This window comes from Eucyclogobius newberryi, unplaced genomic scaffold (genome assembly GCF_026437365.1).
Source record: "Eucyclogobius newberryi isolate DKJ021-1_F unplaced genomic scaffold, fEucNew1.0.hap1 SCAF_21, whole genome shotgun sequence".
Classification (NCBI taxonomy): Eukaryota; Metazoa; Chordata; class Actinopteri; order Gobiiformes; family Gobiidae; genus Eucyclogobius; species Eucyclogobius newberryi.
Genome location: NW_027315846.1, coordinates 10,131,860 through 10,151,360, shown reverse-complemented (window position 1 = coordinate 10,151,360; position 19,501 = coordinate 10,131,860). Strand labels below are relative to the sequence as shown.

Here is a 19,501-nt window from a genome sequence, read left to right as displayed (position 1 = left end):
GATTTTATAGTGTTTTTATATTTCTAATAGGCTTTGTAGTGATTCAGTGGCTGAATTTTAAAGAAACTTTGTATTAAATACTTTTGAAATCATGGGCACATTGGTGTATTGTTTATTTTAATGACCTTTATAATCTTCTATTCATTCCTCATTAAATCCATAATTTCACACATTCATATTGAAAGTTTGAACAAGAATGACAGACACATTTATGCTTTTCAATTGATTTATTAGTTGTTGTGCCAGAGCTAAAAGCCACACACACAGGAGCTACAAGAAAAAAACAAAAACAGTCTAGTTTCCCTTAGCAACCGTCACTCAGCAACCAGTAAAACAGTGTAAACTCGACGCAACAAATGTTATCAAAATATGTCACACTTTGATGGCAAAAACATGGTAAAAGTTCTTTGGCAAATGAGGTTTAATGTTGAAACGAAAGGCTTTCTGATTTAAGGCATGGGCAGACTCACACATACAAACTACACTCATAACGGCAATAAATAAGGGCTTTACACCACTATAAATACTGCAATAAATAATGCTCCAGTAGTCGGCCATTACAAACTAATGTAAACCACTTTAAAATGCCAAATAGCAATAAAAGTGACAACCGCCACATCCAAACCGCAAACCTTTTTTATCAGAAGTAGCAGTTTCATTTGGGTAATTTACCACAAATATCATCTTTATAATTAAAGTGACATTATGGACAATCTAAGAAGTTAAAACTTTGTAGAATGGGCTAAATTAACTTTATCTTCAATTTAGGCTAAAACATCTAGTCAATTTGATCACTTTATCACATTTACTCCTGTAAAATTACCTGATTTTTAAGGATATTTCAACTACTTTTTCTCTACCAAATAAAAGAAAATTAAGAGAGTGACACTCACTTGTGCTGCGAGTTGTCATAAAGTTATGGCTGATCTGCGTTTATGCTTAAAGTTATTCATTTTCAGTGTAACAGTTTTTCCAATCTGACGTCATATTCAACGTTTTTTGTGCAATTTCATCCCATAATGCATCGCTTGTGCAAAAAGTAGCACGAGTACAATAAAATGCCCCGGACGTAATAATTAAAAGAACTAATATAACTTAATTTTGTTCTCTTTTCAGTTAAATTGTGGTTCCGTCAGATTAACTGCTCAAGCATTCGTACCCTCAAAAGTGCAAATAAACGATGATTTGCCTTTTTGAAACATATCGCACATGATCAGACGACAGATTTCTTCAGGCAGTTTCTAATTACGACGGTTTGGGTGTTGGCGCACTGGCAGGAGCGGGATTTCAGCAGGATTTCGTCGCGTGTTTGGGACTTTTTATGTGTTTTGGAGCAGACTGTGGACCGTGTGGAGCTGGTTCGGAGACAAGACGAGTCGATGCACCTGCTCCTGACCCCGGGCACACGGCAGCATCACGCGCCCCACCAAAACGGCATCGCTGTGATTCTCCTTCGCCTGAACACAGAAGCAAAATGGTTAAGAACATGGGGTTCTTTTTTTGTGCGAGAGAAACATTTTTTGTATATTTCCTCTCGCACACATTCAGGCACAGATAAGTGGAAAGCGATGTCAAATAAAACAAAAAAATTTACTGAATGACTTTTTGATCAAGGAATTGGACACATTTAACACCAGCTATTGTTCTATATTATTTGTAGGGCTGTAGTCGATTAAAGACAAGGCCATATTGATGATTAGTTGACTAAAATGTGTTCAAAACTATGAAACGGGTCAAAACTATGAAGTATCTCGATGTATCTAATTCCAAACTGCACTCAAAAGACTAGAGGTGCACTGTATTTTCATGTTAGAGGAATACGTTGGATTGTACTCATGATTCACTCCAAAATCTTCAGCTAATTCAATCTTCTACTAAAACAGCATTGACCGATGACCGATTACCGATTAATCGACTAAAGGATTACAGCCCTTACAGTTTTGTCGTTGTTTTCCTGTAAACTCTTAACATATACAATTGTCCTTTTTCTAATTCTAACTTATGTCTGTTGGTGATATATTATTGTAAGAGTGACCTTATTCTTACTGTATGGTAAAATATAATTGTTACTGTCTAATTAAATATGTGAATACGAGTTGGTTCCTCATAATTTTGTTGGTAATTGTGAAGTGTACAGAAGATAATTTACTCTAGTCGTACAGACACATGGCTAACCTCGAGTCTAATCACCAGAAAGACGTGAAATCCTCCTCAACTGGTGCTAAATAAACTAAAATAAATTAACTTTCTTTTGCGTGCGTTTGTTCTGAATAAAAAACAACATCCGAGGAAAGTTTGTTCCTTTGTCACTTAATTATTTACCCTGAGCAATAATCACACAAACACATTCTAATTCTACCACAGCATCATGTCAGAGTGACTCAAACACTTCTCCAATCTGTAGTGGGGGAGGAAAAAAAAGGACATTCTTCGATATGTGGGCCGAGCCAAAACACAGATTACAACTGACCTTGACAAACGGGGCCGATGGGAACGTGGCGAAGTCCGAGGAGATTCGAGCGCCGGGCTGCTGGTTCACCACGTGCTCCGCCACTTCGTCCTGAGCGACAAACGAGCGGGTGTAAAGTGCGTGACGAATATGAAAGATACGACAAATAGATACAACGAATAGAAGTTGCACCTTGAGTCTGTCCAGAGTGTCAGAGAGAGACTGGAGCCGCGCCGTCTGCTCCAACAGCTGAGCACCGGGAGTCACTGGACAGAGGAGAAATGCACATTATGAGATGAAATTAATGAAGTACGCTCGAAGTACCACTACTAAAAACACTAGGCAACTCTAAAACGCTACAAGACCAATCATAACAAAGACATTATTACAACAAAATGTCAAAAATATAATCACTGACTTGCCGATTTCTAAAATAATCATTACCGTATTTTCAGCACTAGAAGGCGCACTTAAAAGCCTTTAATTTTCTCAAAAAACGACAGCACGCCTTGTAATCAGTGCGTCTTATACCGTCTTTTCCGGAGTATAAGTCGAACGAGCCAAAAAATTCATAATAGAGAAGAAAAAAAACATCTATAAGTTGCACTGGAGTATGAAATGCAGTTGCAAGTGTGAAAATAACAAATAATATCACATATAAGTTGCTCCGGAGTATAAGTATAAATATATAAGTATAAGTATAAGTATAAGTTGCACCCCGGCCAGAACTATGAAAAAAGATGCGACTTACAGTCTGGAAAATACGGTATATGGGTTAATTCTGGTTGTGCTTAATGACCTCGAAGCGATTTGATGTGGTTTTGTTTCGCTTAATGCGCTTTATAATCGAGAGCGCCTTATAGTGCGGAAAATACGGTAGTTGCAGCCCAAATCATGATAGTAATTACAAAAACTGTTTTCAATCAAGCATATTTAAGAGAAAATCATTAGCAAAATAAGCATGGAAAATAAACTTTAGTGAGTTTCCATAAAGGTACAAAACCCTTTAACATGTTTTATTTTTTCATGCTTTTTTTTAACAACTAATAGCAGCTTTTCAATGTGTAAATCTGTTCAGTTAAATTTGCCGGTATTCAATATTAAATCACAGAGTATTTGTGTTACTACAGGAGCCGTTTACTTGGTGATTTCCCCGTGAGGTCGACCACTTTGACGTTGGCGCTCATCTGCAGCAGGGTCTCCAGCAGTTGGTCTGTTTTCCGGTAGAGGGCGCTAGAGAGCACTTCTGAGGAGCCTTTGGAGGGCAGTTTAGTCACGTGCAGAGGCGGCAGCGACGCCAACTGAGCTCGCATCTTCTCAGCCTGAAACACAAGCACCGATTTCAAGACAAAACTCCAAACATTTGTGATTCAGAAAGGAGTCGTGTGTAGCTCTCTGATTGGATAAACATACACAACATAATCAACAACTTGGTCATTATATACAACTTTTTGTCATTAAGAATAAAGAGACATTTCAATTGTTATCAGCAAAGGCTATATTGGATTTGAACAGAATTTAAAATCAAAATCTTACACACTTACTTACATTTTTTCAATTACAAGTGGCAAAATGCATTATATTATATATTTTTGATATTTATTTAGGCTTCAAAGTGGTTATACAGTCAGTATTTACAGCTACAGTCAGTCATAACTAGTCAAATCATCACAGACTGAAACTAAAGTCAAATAGAACACAACTAAAAGGTTTAAAAAGAGGTTTAATCCAGGTTTGAAAACGGGACTAAAAACAGATTTAGATCAGGTTTAAAAATCACGACTTAATCAGGACTAAATTCCAAAAAAACACCTGAGATTCCATAGTCTATAGTCAATAGTCTATAGTCTAGACTCTTTCAAGCTTAAACACCAACACAAGCTCAGAACCGTTCAGATAAATGAAGAGAAAGTGCTATATTATTGATATTATTGATCACCTTGAGCCGGTTGTTCTCGTTCTTGAGTCGTTTGATGCAGAGTCTCTGGACTTCGATTTGCTGCGTGAGCAGAGGAGAGTCGATGACCTGGAGGCCTGAAGCCGAGCCGAAACTGGACACTGCAGCGACTGTGGGAAACACAATTATACAGGCTTTTATTGCACGAGATAATCTAACAAAAGCAGATACGTGTGGACAATTGAGATGGCAAACCAAAAAATGCATTCCGATAATGTTTTTTGGGGACAAAATGTATAAAATGAGAAAAACACATGCCAGAATTCCTTCAAATTAAAACGCAGCAGTCCATTTTCTGATCTTATTTTATGAACAAAATGCAAAACGTGAGAAATCTTCCAAAAACCTGCATGACATTAAAAAAACATTCAAATTCAAATGAAAAGTTAAAAAAAATCATGCAGTTGACGATATGTTTTAAATGAATTCAGGCTTTTAAATTAATGCGCTCAATACCTTTTTGCTCTTCTGTCGATTCAACATTTGTGAAAGGAATAAGGAAACATAGTGAGTTACTGTGTCACGTTATCCACATTTTACATATTTTATCATTTCTGTATCATGTGTAATTGTAATAGATCTTATTTTGTCTTGGCTCGTCCAGTTTCTCACCTCCAGAGCCGCCGGAGGAGCCTCCTGAAGCCCTGAGCCCGTCCACCGTGGTTTTGGACTGACTGTTCACTCTCTGCTTCAGCTCGGCCTTCTCCGCCTCCAGCTGGTCGATGTCGGCCTGCAGCGCGTCCATCGTCTCCTCAAAGTCCCTGAAGAACACCGCACGCTTCAAATTATGTTGTGTTCATGGTTATTGTGGGAAAAAAACAACAGGATTTTAACGATTGTTCCCGGTTATTGAGGTCAAATAACTGTGAGATCTTTAGTTTGCTTTTCATTCCCATTGTCGAACACGTTACTGTTCCTCAGGTTTGGGACCAGATTTATGAATAATAAAGTTAATGTGAAAAAAACAGTAAGATAAAAGGTTTGTTGAATTTAGATGTATTTTTTGGACTATAGATTGATTTTTTTAGATTTAACTGAATTTTGCTTTTAAAATTGTCACATTTTAGTTCTTACGATTATATTGTAACCTGAATAAATACAACAATAGTAATAATACAATAGTTTTATAGGAATAAGCTCGATAGTGGATTTCAATTGATAATAACAAAATGCTTCTACAGAATAATCAGTTTGATTAATATTACCATGAGGTCTGATAAAGCTCAAGATCGTTCTAAAACTGTTCAGTAAATGTCCAATTTTGTCTAATTTGTGTGATTTTTTCAGTCTCAATACCGATACTTACGATAATATTTTTTGTATCGATTACTGTAATTTTTGATACTTTTGACAACCCCAGTATGAGGTTGAGATGAACTTTACGATCACTGAAGGAAGAATATGTACTCTGCATTTGATCAACCACAGGATCCATCTCTAGATCTTCAAACAGGATCATACCGAGCACCAAGTATTAACATTTTGTGCATTCTTTTAGGTTTTGATATCGAGCGTATCGGAGACTATGAATGGAGCTATGAGTGGAGCTATGAGCCTTTTCCCTGCTCATAGTGTTGCGGCTCGTCCCTGTGTAACTACTGTAAACACTTCACGGGTGCAAACTGAGCCTCACTTCTCTTTCTTCTTGAGCAGAGTCTGCGCCTCGTCCAGTCGCATCTGGATCTTCTCCACTCGCTCATCTGCGTCTTTGGACGAACTGTCGAGTTTCTTCTCCAGGAGACTCAGACGCACGCTGGCCTCGCTCAGCTCCTCTCCCTGAAAAACAATTACAGTACGTCATTTTAGCACGAGCACCAACACAGACTTTCAAATAGATAGATAAAGAGATGGATAGAAATATTGATGGATGGATAGACAAGAATTGCAGTGCAGTTTGTTGCTCACATTCCAACAAGAAACAGAATTATGAAGAAGACCTCACATTTAAGAGGTTTAAAGTGGTAAAGTTACAGAAGTATTAAGTTAAACAAAAGAAAAGACGACAAGAACACGAAGAGACAAACACAAAAGCAACTGTGGCTTGTGTCCACGGTAACTCGGTTCGTCACCTTGATCTTGAGGGACTTCTTGAGCTCTTTGATGACGGTTTCTCGGTCCTCCAGCTTCATCCCGAGTCCCTCCGCGTCGGTGATCTCGGCTCTCAACGCGGCGGCTCTGAGGTCCACGGGAGGAGGAGTCTGGGTAAAAAAATGACAAGTTAAAACGTCCGGCAGACGGTAGTTTATCAGCAGAGAGTAAATTATGTTTTGGGCTAATCAAGTTTGTCACAGTCATCACCAAGCACCTTCTTTTCTACAAACAAGCAAAGGACAAAATTATATGAGATACCGTAGTTTTTTTTAAGGAAAATCTGTTTACAAGATCATAGAAACTCCAAAAAATCCTCATATTTTGAACTAAATCTTAATATACAGGACACAGTTTACAGTTTGGGGTATTTAGGATGAAGTAAAGGTCACATACATACGTAGTTCTGTCTGTTCTTACCTTGTTCTGGGGCTTTTCGGAGTCATACTCGCCCTCCTGCATCGCGGTGGCCATCTTGTTCATGGTGGCGATGACGATGCTGCAGGACTGACGCAGATACTCGTGTGGGTTGGCGCCCTGAGCTCCATAGATCTGTGATGACAAAAAATATATATATTATATCAGTGTGTCAGCATTTAGTTGGCGATAGTGGCCAAATTGTAGGATGTTATGTTACAAAATTCACCATTAAGTATCAGCTAAAGTCAAATTTCTGTCAAACTCATAAATCATGGATCAAAAATCACACCTATCATATCATCTAAACCAGACTAAACCAGGGTTAAAATAAAACAATCCAGGACCAGGCTGGATTAATTCAACCAGGACGAAACCAAGTGTTTACCAAATCAGCACTTTTTACCAAATAATATGGACAAAATTCAACAAGACGAGCCATGTATAGTAAATAAATAGTTCTTTTTTATTCATTTAATTTTTTCGCTGTCATTGTAGAACTGCTTTTATAACTTCAACATCTCATTAGCCGTAACCTTTTTCCAAGCTAATTCATAATTTTCTGTGTGCACGAGATCTTGTCCCATCTCTACTTCACACGTGCCATAAACTAGAGCCAAACCCTTAAACACAAACCTGTTCTCCAGCCTTGAATATCACGTCTTCCAGTTTGGCGGCGGACAGTCCCTCTTGCTCGCCCAGAGGAGACACCATCTGGGACCCGGCCGCTGCCACCTCCTGCAGCACCGCCACCACCCAGGTCAGGTGCTTCCTACAGTCCGACAGGGTGTCCGACACCTGCGGCAGACCAGGGACAAACTCAGGGAAGGAATGAAAGGTTTACATGTCTTCAAGACCTTTACGTTGGTTTAAGTTAAATGCCAAATCTGCCTTTCTATTTACAAATAAAATGTTTTGCAGCTCATCTGTCTATTTTATATCAGATGTTAATGCTCCTGAAATCTTGATTTTAAAAATGCAATACTTGATTAATGAACCGGTACACTTAATCGTCCTCTGTTGAGGTTTTTGTTTTGTTTTTTGCTCAGTTTAATCTCACTAAATGCCTGAAAATATTGCCCAATCCGCACCTAAATATGTTTTAATTTCCTTTAATCAATTTACAACCTCAAATTTAGATATATCAATTAAAAAAAAATCTGTAGTTTACTTACATATACATGGGGATGATGATGTAATGTCTTTTATACAAAAACAAGGTATGTCATGTATAAAAGTTGTCAAACAGCACATATAGTGCATCCGGAAAGTATTAAATTAGATTTTTTTAATTGCAAAAAAAAAAGCAAAGAATATTGAGGCAAATAATTAATTTAATCCATTTTGGAATAAGGCTGTAACATAATAAAATATGGAAAAAGTAAATACTTAGTGGAAGCACAAGCTTAATCTATATAAATCATCAGACAAATCTAAGGAGCTACGTTAATGATGAAATAATAACACAGATAGGAGAGACAAAGAGGCTTGTCTGTATCGTCTTGCCTTAAGCCAAATACAAAGGATGCGGTAAATTAATTCTCATAGAAACATCAAAATAATAATAGAATAGTGGACAACAACAGAAACCGTCTTGTTGTCACGGCTACCTGCTGTCCAAAGCCGAGCGCTGCTGGGATGCCGGGGGCTTCTGTGCCGGGCATTCTGCGGCGGATCTTTTTGCAGAACTGCCTGATGTCGGAGCAGGACGTGCCCAGGTCTTTGAGGAGCCCGGCAAAGTCCGTCTTCTCCTGCCCGGCGTGGATGAAGGAGCGCAGACGAGCCACCTCCACCGCCATGCAGTCCAACGCACTCTGGGTGAACTGCACACGCAAACAGTGACAAGGAATTCAAATCAGGGTTGAGAAATGCACCGGGAAAGTAAGAAAGGACTGCACCTGTTTCTAAGTGGATCGTTCATACTCTTTTATATAGTAAATAGTCTAACGTGTGGAAGAGTTTCTGTTTTATCTGTGTGTCATCTTGTATTGTTTATGCCCTGTCACTTTGCTCTGTGTGCTGCTGCTGCTGCCCTTTGTCTATCGTAGATAAGAATTAGTTCTCATTCGCTAAATAAAAGTTGAAGAAATATATAAAAGTGCATCTACTTGAAGCAAAATCAATATTTCCAATGGATAAAACTTGTAAAATATTAGGGGCCAAACACAGACCTCTTTTAATAATTCCAAATCAGTTTTCTGCAACATATCTGATTGTTATTACTATGTTGTTATGTCATATTATCTTTGTAAAGCACATTACGTCGCATCAATGTATGAAATAAGCTCTTTAAGTACAATTTCGTCTTTTTCTATGAGACGAATAGAGTTAGAAATGTTGTATTTTTAATTGCTTGATGATGAAGTGTTTCATTATCACAATAAAAAGGTGAAAAGCCATTCTGAACTCACTCTGATGTGATCTGCCAGCTGCATAGTGCAATCTTCTGGTTGTTCCGCCAGATGGATGCTGTACAGGTGCTGTGAAGGGACAGAAAGGATTACACTTTGCAGTTATTGGGTACCTTGCGACCCTTGTTGGAAATGGCTCGTTATTATATATACATTGTGATACCTGATAGTACTTAATGGCTTTGGTGAGAGGCTCCACGTTCACAGTCTCGTCCAGTTGGTCTTTGTGCAGGAGGTCGATGAGGAAGTCCAGGGAGCGCTCGTGGACGCTCATCTCGGGATACAGCGAGCCGATCTTCTTATAAACCTCCACGCTGCACTGGGACAGAGCCCTGAAGGAGCAAAACAAATAATAATATCACAGAAATTAACTGCAATGCCCGTTCAACACTGAATATTTATCACTTTCTCATCAGGAAAGGAAACATCCCAGTGATTCAGTCAGCACAATACGTATTTAAATCTTGTTTGATAACTTGCTGTCTTTATAAATCGCTAATATATGACAAGAATTGACACTTGAACACAATGACTAGAACAGGACAAACCAAAAGTCCATATCAGGACCAAAATGGGCTCAATTTAGTGTCAAATAACAACTTGGTTTGATTACGTTCAAGGCCTGTTTAGTCCTGGTCTAGTTCAGGTTTACTCACCGGTTTAGTCCCTGTTTAGTCCCAGTTTTGACGTAATATATGTGCAAATGTCGTCCTGGTTTGGTCCAAATTTGATCCGCGTTATGGTCCTGTTTTGATCCGCGTTATGGTCCTGTTTTGATCCGCGTTATGGTCCTGTTTTTATCCGCGTTATGGTCCTGTTTTGATCCGCGTTATGGTCCTGTTTTGATCCGCGTTTTGGTCCTGTTTTGATCTGCTTTATGGTCCTGTTTTGATCCGCTTTATGGTCCTGTTCTAGTCCTGTCTTAGTTCTAATCGGTTCCAGGTGTAGTTCCAGGTTTTGTCTGAATTTGTACCCGTTTGTATCATTTATTTGTGGTTTTGAACTGTGACGTACTGTTCATATTTGTGCAGTGTTGCTTGGAGGAGACAGAGAGAGTAGACAAGGCCTCCAGCAAAGCTCAGTTGCTCCCCTGCTGCCCCCTTCAGGCCAGTCCGGTCGGCGCAGTTTTCGTTCAGGTCAAACTTCTCCCGAGCCTGTTTGCTGACCAACTCTGCCTGAAAAGGATATTTTTAAAAGCAATGTGAATTTCAGATAGCGTATATAGAAAGATTTCCAAACTAAGCTAGAAATAAAAGACATCTACACATATTTACAAAGTTTGCTCATTGTAATTGGCACATAGAAGACAGAAACATGACCAGAGTGAAAAAACGACAAGTAGCACCATATTGATAATAAATTCAGTAGAAAATCCATAAGAAGACAGAGTAAGACATTTGATTTATCCGAAAGAATGTTACCAAACCTACCAAACAATTATTATTACGTTTATACTCAAAATAATTCAAATAAAACACAATCATTTATTTGTATGTAAGACTATGGCCTGTTTAGCTGGAACAAACTTCAACAAAAGTTAAAATAGCTTGAATTTTATTTTGAATTACGTAAATTTAAACTTGACAAATTATTTTCCAATAGAATAAGTGTAACATAACTAGCTCCATTAGAGTTTTTTCATCAATTACTCAAAATGTTTCAAATTAAGTTACATATTTTAACTTATGAGTTTTGTTTTTACGTGAGATTTTTGTTTTGGAGGGAAGGGACAGGAATTTTAAATGTATTTGACAGACTTTGGACCAAATGGGACTTTTACGCTGGACATAATGTGCCTTAATTTCATTTATGTCTTGTGTTAATTGTTGATACTTATTCTCCCTTTGTATTGTGTTCTGTGTTCTTTATCTTATGTGTTAACGATTCAAAAATAAAATAAAAAATAAGAAAATGTCTATATTGAATGAGCTACAGTAGGATTTTTACAACAAAATCAGCCCATTCTGTTTTTTTGTTACATTCATGCCAAGTCAATAATTCCCCTAAAGCACAAATGACTGTAAAGTATCCGCGGCTTACCTTACAGATGAGCCTGGGGATGAGCAGCAGCACCAGGATACAGTCGTGGTCTCCTCCGTGACGCAGGAACGACTCGGGCATGAACGAGGTCAGTAAAGAAACGTGTCTGTTTGCCTGAGACACCTCCATCTGCCTCAGCTCCATCTCAATGGCCTGGACAAGCAAAAGCAGAACAATACAGCTATTTATTTTACATATAATAGAAAAATATGAAATGTGAGAGGGGAAAGGAAGGAGTAGAGGCCTGAAGGAGGAAGGGTGCAACACTTGAGATGGAAAAAGAGGAGAAAGCCGCACCGGAGAAGGTTAATCCAAGAGAAACTTTGAGAGAAAGAACGGGATATCTGCAGATGGCAAAGGCTCAAATTTATGGTCTACACGAGGAACTGGACCAGAAAACCAAGAGGATTATAAAGCTAGAGGCTGAAATATCAATGACCAAAAAGAACGTGGAGCATCGAAAACAACCTGCTTTGAACAAGAAGGAAAGGGATGTCCAAAAATCCTCAAACTGCAGGAGAAATTAAGCAGAAATCAGGAAGTCTCTGGGGGAGACCACAGGAGATTGGGAGAAGAAGAAGAGCTCTGAGCCCCTGGTGGCTCTCAAAAAATAAAGATGAAATCACAGCAACCGGGAGAAGAGTCAAGAGAGGGCTGGACCAGATTTATTTGAGCCGACACAGATCCAGACCATGATGACGGAACTGGAGAACTGAGACCACGGACAGTGTGCCGGGGTCCATGGAGCAGGAGGAGCAAAAAAGGAAGATATTCTTAAGAAAAAGCAGAAGTAATCAGACCAAACCAGCCATAAATCCAGACCACAATGTCCAAACTGGAGACCAAACCATGACACTTGAAGACTCCTAAAACCAACTCTTATCTCCTTATGTCTAACTCTGAACTTCTAACAATCTTCTATTCCAGCATTAAAACAACACATAAACTAAAAATAAACACTTGATTTTTGTGATGTTTGTATCTTCTTGCTGTGCCAGGTTCACACAAGGCCTATTTTTGTCTATTTATAATCCCCAAGAAATAAGAACTGAAGGTCAAATAACTTGGTGTTATGTGTGAGAAAAGACAGGCCTCTGGGGAAATCTCTGCAGGATTACTCGTTGTTCATATTTCATATAAAGGGTTTAGTTTCTGACCTTGGCGTAGGCTTTTGTCTCAGCAAATTTAATCTTGAAATCGAACATCTCGGCTGGAGGCTGCTGCTGCTGCTCCGCCGACGCCTCCTGTTGACTGGTCAGCTCTCGATTCACCTCCTGAAAGAAGAAACGCATCCAAATAATATCAACAAGCATGAACAATAATAATATGAATCAATAAGAACCAGTCGCTAAGTCATTTGTACACAATTTACTCACAAATTGTAGAAGCTGTAGTAACTCAATACTAACATAATAATAATAATAATTGTGCCTTCTTTATATTACCATGGGGTGTTACACTAGATCTGACCAATTTAGTTCAAAATTGCTATGTATTGTTTTTTTGTCGAGTGATCCAATTAAAACATAAAAACAACTAAAAGAAACTAAACACATTTGTTCTAATGTCTTGTGTACTTAATGGGGCTGTACACATTTTTTTGTCATGTAATCTAAAAAAATGTGTTTTGTCACAGAACAGATGTATTGTAAAAGCAGCTCTAGGGGTAAAATGAGACTGCTGTGTGCTAATGTAACCACAGAGAAGCAGGAAGTGTGCTGTGCTCTGGCCTCTGAAAGTCTGAAAGCGCTTATAGGATGCTCGGAAAAGCTTTGGGTAAATAAACAACCAATCTGAGCCTACCAGTTTTGTTTTTCGCAGTTTGTTTTTGCACCTTAAAGTCAAACCGCTGTAACTGTACCTGCAGTTGCGCCGTGAGCTCTCTGTATTTCTGAATGGTTTGCTGATAGTCGGCCACCGTCTCCTGCGCCGCCTCGACTTTTTTCTCGGCCTCTCGAACTCGTGCCGCTCCGAGGTCCAACATCTCCCTCAACTCCAGCTCCGTCTCCCTGGCGTTCTCCTGCAGCTCGTCGTTCATCTCGTTTATGGCCTCCTGGAAAAGAAAACCAATCACTTTTAGGGGACAACTGAAACAAAACAAGCAGTAATAAGATCTGTCACTCATTGATTAAATAGGTCCAGAGCCAAAATCTTTTCATAGGGAATGTAAACTCTCTGCGATGGCTCGAGCTTGTAAAGGCTGAGCAGAAATGACAACAATAACGAGTCGACCATGCATCAAAATGGTGTTTTCGAACTCACCAAATCCGTTACTGTCTCTCTGAGCTCTCGCACTTTCTCCTCCAAATCCAGGTTCCGCTCGGTCAAAGTCTCCACCATTTCCTCGGCTCCCAAAGACGCATCCACCTGGAAAACAGCAAAAAACAATGACGGTTCACGAAAAGGCTGCAAATCTGAGCTGGAATATGATTTGAGCGTGAGGAAATCTGACTAAATAACAAACATTTAAAGGGTAAAATGTTTTGAGGGACTTGTAAAGCCAACATTGAATATGACAAGTTTAGTAATGTATGTTGTTTTTGTTATCAACGTGTGGCTGTGGATGGGGATTATACAGTATTACTGCAGGATGTTTTTGAGGCGACCTTTACTTTCCGTCCTCTGGGAAAGACGGTAACATCCTAATCGAGACAAAACAAACGTCTTATATTGCACTTTATGAGTCGGAAAAGCTGTAAAACTTGTTTCAGTTGGCCTCTAAAACTTGCTCAGACCTAAAATGTGTATTGATTGGCGTGGCTCACACAGTGATTTATGTCTCTGCAGTGGCTCCACCTCGACAGCGCCGTTAGACAGTGCAGTCTGAGTGTGGAGGAACTCTAGAGAGGTCAAAGCAATCGCTGTCATGGCAAACGCAGGCTCCATCTTGTGACTGTGGGGGAACGCTCATTCAAACGGTACGTAGCAACCAAACACAGCAAAAGATTCAGTCTCACATCTCAAGCCAGGGCATATTTATATATTTACCACTAAAAATAAGTCAAAATCCTATTAATATAGCAGCGGTTTGTGTTTATCTATAATTGTATGGCCACTGGAGCTGAAACTTTAACTACTTTGATCCTAGTTGAACATTTTACATTGCAAAACTATTACAGACACTGTATTTACACTAGCAATGCTGATTGTAGACACATAGCTATATTATTTGAACACATAATTGTAAATACATATATACGTACACAAGATTACTATTTATTTGATGTTGAGGTTTGGTAAAATTGGCCAACTCAATTATTTAATTACTTAAAAATAATGTATTTATTTATGTATTTATCAATGGATTTATTTATGTATTTATCAATGGATTTATTTCTATTTAAATGTCAGTCCTTCTTCCCATTGCCTGTGTATTATGCCTGGTTCTTTTCACTGTTTCGCTGTGTGAAGGAGGTTTAGCAGGTCTTTCCTTCCTGCTGCTGTCAGACTTAACACCGTTTGCCCTGAACATGTGTCATTCAGCTTTTATAATTAATGTGCAATACTATTATAATCATGTGCAATACTGTGACATAATGTCAGTCGTCCCTGGTGCAATATTTTCTGTCCATATATCAGCCACTTACAGTAAATAAGAGTATCATTATTCTATTATTTTTATTTTAATTGTTTTTCCTCTACTTATATTTATACCAGATTTACATATTATTTTTGAGTAAGTTATCTGTTTTTATTCTTCCACTTCTTTGTCTAATCTGTGTGGCAACAATCTTATCTCTTATCTTATTATCTTGACAATAAACCATTTCTGATTCAGATTTTTCTGATATGATGATTTGTTTATTTGTCCATTATAACGTTGTTTATGTCACTTCAACATAATAAAACCAGAGTGCCAAAGGTAATGCGCCCTGGAGGCCTCTTTGTGCAGCACAGACCTGCTCCTTTAGCTCGTCGATGGTCTTGTCCGCCACTGCCACTTCCTCCTGCAGCTTCTCCTTCTGCCCTCGGTGAGCGTCCAACTCCACATTCTTCTTCTCCATCTGTTTCTGCAACTTCACGTGTTCCTGTTTCTCTGACGTCGACAAGTCACGCATCCTAAAAGGCAAACGGGTATTTTTAAATCCTGAAAAGTCTATTTGATACGAAGAGAAGTGCGAGATGGACAAGAGAACATGTGAGCGAAACAGACAATGGAAACCCACCACAGACACAGGGAGAACATACAAACAGGGTCCCACTAGAAGGCTTATATACAGAATAAGTTATCATTGTTGAAATGTGTGTAGTATGAGTAAAAATAGTATCTAAATCAGCCACAAACTTTTTTACTTAACACTTTTTGGTTTATTGAGACCCACCTGACCAGAGCCTCCTTGAGTCTGCCGTTCTGCTCCTCCAGCTGTTTGACGTGATAACTCGAGGCAGCGCCGTCGGAACCTGAAACAAATCAATTCTTAGTTATAGAAGAACCTATATTTATAAATTAGATTAAATGTAATGAAAAAAAAACAGGAGCGTGTAACAGTAGATTTAGCGTGTTTTACACTCACACTTCTAGGTGTACAGCCTTTGTCACGGCAAAACGCGCTGGAGAAAATGTGGTAAACGGGTTTAAAATGTGTATTTGCGATATAAAGGCGGAGGAAACGCGCGCTCTTGCCGGGACCGAGCAGGGGCGGAGCTGCTCCGTCACGCTTCATGCGCTCTTATCTTTTGACTAAATACCGCTTTTTATATTTCATTTAATGCTATTTTGCGTTGTCTGCGGTACTTTATAAAAAAAAAAATATATAATAATTTATTTTATTTATAAATCAATAATCTAAGTGCAGCGGATCCGTAAACCAAGTAATAACATAACCACGGCCTAACCAACAGAAAGTTAGAAAAACAAACAATGATGCTTGGCGGTGGTGCAGCAGTTAAGCCAGGGGTGTGCAAATTTTTTTCACCAAGGGCCGCTTTTTGAAACTTAAATGGGGCAGAGGGCCAAAAACAACTTGACAATGTCGAATTTGTTAAATGACAAAGTGAATCATTCAAAATTTTGCATTGCGATGAGCCTCCACACCTTTAATTAGACCTAGAACAATCTTAGGTTGGTATAACGTCAATATGCCTGAATTTTTCCCAATTTCACAGTAAAAAGTATTACTTTTTGTTGTTTGGGCCGACATAGCATGAAGCCGGAGGGCCAACAAAAATTGGTCTGAGGGCCGCATTTGGCCCCCGGGCCCTAGTTTGGACATGCCTGAGTTAAGCGTTGCACATGTGTGGTTGCTATCACCCCGGTAAATTCCTGCCATTGACTATTTGCTGAATGTCTATATCCTCTCCCTCCCCATTTCATGCAACTGCCCTGTCAAATAAAGCCAAGAGAAGGAAAGAAGAACCATGTTGCAATAAAATCATTCAATACATTAAAAGAAAGTAGCAGTAGGAGATTTTAAACATTTGCTCACATCATTTGCTAACATAACTTTGATTGTTTACACCTCCACAGGGATGAGAAACCTTTGCTCGTGCTCCGTTCCTGCAGTGCCCTTCTTACCCTTCTCCTCTATCTCGTGTTTGAGAATCTCCAGGTCCATGGTGAGCTCCTCCACTCTCTCTTTGAGCGAGTCCGCCTCCATCTGCAGTGACTCCGCCCGCTCCTCCGCCATCTCTTTGTCCAGAGTCGCCATCTCGATCGCATCCGCCGTGTCAGACATCTCCTCCATGTAGTGCTCCTTCGCCTCCTGCGCTTCCTTCGCCTCCTGCAAACGAGGGACATTGAACACAACAATATAAATAACAATATAACAATATCTAAATAATGTGCTAAAAGGTGAGCAGAAGGATATTTTCTTTGACGTAAGCATGGGACAATATTGAAGATTTGTCTCACAACTATCATGACCAATAACAGAGCAATAATTATTAAAATTGCTGACGGTTTAAAAATGCAATGGATATTATTTTATCATTTTAATTTTATGAATAAGTTATAGCTGGTCGTGTAGTCGATTTATTGGTCCACCACTTGAGTCGACACATTGTTTTACAGAATAAGGGTTTAAAAAAAATGGACCACCTCAGAAAGAGAAAGGTTTGTGTTGTAGCATTTGTAGCATCATCTTGCGCATACTTATTTTTAACAGTTTACACTTAGGAGTTAGTTTGAGATTTGGGAATTAATAGCATTTAATTTAGCGATAAACAGTTTCCTAGAGGATTTCTGTTTAAATATTTGTAATTGTGTGAACTTGTGGTCTTAATTTGCATTGATTTCTAAAAGCTTTGTATGCACAGGCATCGAAAACGAGCATTTTTGCTGTAACACTTGAAACAATGCATCTGGTTCCTCCCACGTAATTGCATAAGTCAATATCAAATAAATACAAACATAAATAAATAAAATGTCCTTGGAGAATGTTACAAAATGTGCCTGTAAATGTCTGTGGTTCAAGTCCAGCACAAACTAGAATGGACCATAAAATGAACCACAAAAGGGCAGAAATATCACTTTATACCCTCGTTTGGGAGATTACACTGGACGTTTCTTTGTCTTTATAGGTGAATTCTAACCGTTTTAATTATAGACTATATACTTGATATTCTAATTTTGCATAATTGCGATATGATACATTTTCAGAAATAATATATCTCCCAGTCCTTCTCCGGCCCCTGGTGTAAAGCGGATCGTAACATGTTCACTGACTTTCTTGGCCTCCTTGAGTTGCTTCTGCAGCTCGGCCTGCTGCTCCTGCATCTTGGTCTTCCACTCCTGCAGCTGCTCCAGTTGGATCTTGTGTTTTTCCAGCTCCTTCAGTTTGGCCTTGTCCTCTGTGCGCTTCATCTTTAGAGTCTCGAGTTTCTCCTCCAGGTCCTTCACCTGAACACGCAACGCCTCCTCCTCCTAAAATGTACACATCATTGAAGGCTGTTACAGTATTAGACCATTTTCAAACATATCACCAGAGAACTGTTACTTCAAAATAATATTACTCAAGTGAAAATATGTTGTATTGCACTGTGACCTAGTCATTTTCTTTATAACACGCTAGGCTCTGTGTTGAGTACAGAAATGTCACGCTAACATTTGTCATAACTTATTAATAGAGATGTAACAATACGATATTATCACAATATTAATTGCGGAGAAATAGAGCACAATTGTAGAATTCAAACTTTATCTATTAAAATTCCTGATCTAGCTGTCATACTGTAAAGAATTAGGATATAAAAGTGCATAACATCTATTTCTTCATGTTGTTTGCACTGAAATAGAGCAAAGGATCATGGTCTATGGAGTTCGTTCGGTATACATTAGCCACTTTAGCCCAAAATAAGGTTTAGAATAAATAAATTGATGAATAAATACGATATCACGAATATTATGTTTTTTGTTACACCCCTACTTAAAATCTAAGTCAAAATACATAAATAATCATTGTATATAATAAAGGCAAAATATAATGTAACAGCAATTGTAAGAAGTATTATCTTGAAGTAACAATACTCGATTACTATTATTCACGTCATGGTCCAGAATACCTGAATAAATGCTTGAGAAACACACTTTTTTAACACCGCACACAGAAAATCCATACCAAACAAGCCCATTGTGTGTTAAACTGCGAGACCAATCTACTTCAACTCGATAAAAATGCGTTTTCGTTTTGTTTTTGCATTTCAATTAGCAAATAATTTCCATTAAATTCAGCCCACTCCCTCCTTCATTACTCATGCGTTTGAACACAAAGCACTCTCAAACCAATTAAAGCACAACACAACGCCACACACCCCAAAGTGTTAGTGTGAGGACGAGGGACATTTTTCAACACTCCTCTATCAAGAACTGCACCTGCGTTTCCATGACGACCTCCTCCTGATGGGGAAACATAAACCAGACGGCAGCCAATGTCATTAAGAAACAAAAAAAACAAAAAATGTTTAACAAATGAAGCCACTTGCAGTTGCCCTGATCACTGAATGACACAAACATGTATGATGACATCACGCCCGCTTAAAACACATACTTATAATACGCACAACTACAGTGGGTGGAGGTAAATGCACCTTTCAGTTGGCTGCCAACCGCCATTAAAAGCAACACAACAAGAATAGTCTAAATAAGACTAAAGAAGTCTAAAGAATAAAGTCTAAATAATAAAGTATAAGACATACAACTAC

General features: G+C 38.7%; 1 protein-coding gene across 2 annotated transcripts in view; it reads right to left on the bottom strand.

The window, feature by feature from the left end:
• Positions 1-905: 905 nt before the first annotated feature.
• The window catches only part of LOC140370091 (dynactin subunit 1-like), a 45,093-nt gene continuing 26,497 nt past the window's right edge, over positions 906-19,501 (bottom strand). For both annotated transcript variants that reach the window (XM_072457043.1, XM_072457042.1), the window contains exons 7-29: positions 19,173-19,196; positions 18,027-18,224; positions 16,878-17,082; positions 15,685-15,763; positions 15,262-15,421; positions 13,625-13,729; positions 13,224-13,415; positions 12,520-12,636; positions 11,363-11,515; positions 10,337-10,497; positions 9,486-9,654; positions 9,323-9,391; positions 8,522-8,734; positions 7,548-7,709; positions 6,915-7,046; positions 6,476-6,604; positions 6,040-6,182; positions 5,019-5,167; positions 4,389-4,516; positions 3,591-3,771; positions 2,642-2,715; positions 2,471-2,560; positions 906-1,457 (exon numbers count right to left, since the gene is read on the bottom strand). In XM_072457043.1, the coding sequence (XP_072313144.1) occupies positions 1,320-1,457; positions 2,471-2,560; positions 2,642-2,715; positions 3,591-3,771; positions 4,389-4,516; positions 5,019-5,167; positions 6,040-6,182; positions 6,476-6,604; positions 6,915-7,046; positions 7,548-7,709; positions 8,522-8,734; positions 9,323-9,391; positions 9,486-9,654; positions 10,337-10,497; positions 11,363-11,515; positions 12,520-12,636; positions 13,224-13,415; positions 13,625-13,729; positions 15,262-15,421; positions 15,685-15,763; positions 16,878-17,082; positions 18,027-18,224; positions 19,173-19,196 (3,171 nt within the window). In that variant the 3' untranslated portion in view covers positions 906-1,319. The remainder of the gene's footprint in view (positions 1,458-2,470; positions 2,561-2,641; positions 2,716-3,590; positions 3,772-4,388; positions 4,517-5,018; positions 5,168-6,039; positions 6,183-6,475; positions 6,605-6,914; positions 7,047-7,547; positions 7,710-8,521; positions 8,735-9,322; positions 9,392-9,485; positions 9,655-10,336; positions 10,498-11,362; positions 11,516-12,519; positions 12,637-13,223; positions 13,416-13,624; positions 13,730-15,261; positions 15,422-15,684; positions 15,764-16,877; positions 17,083-18,026; positions 18,225-19,172; positions 19,197-19,501) is intronic.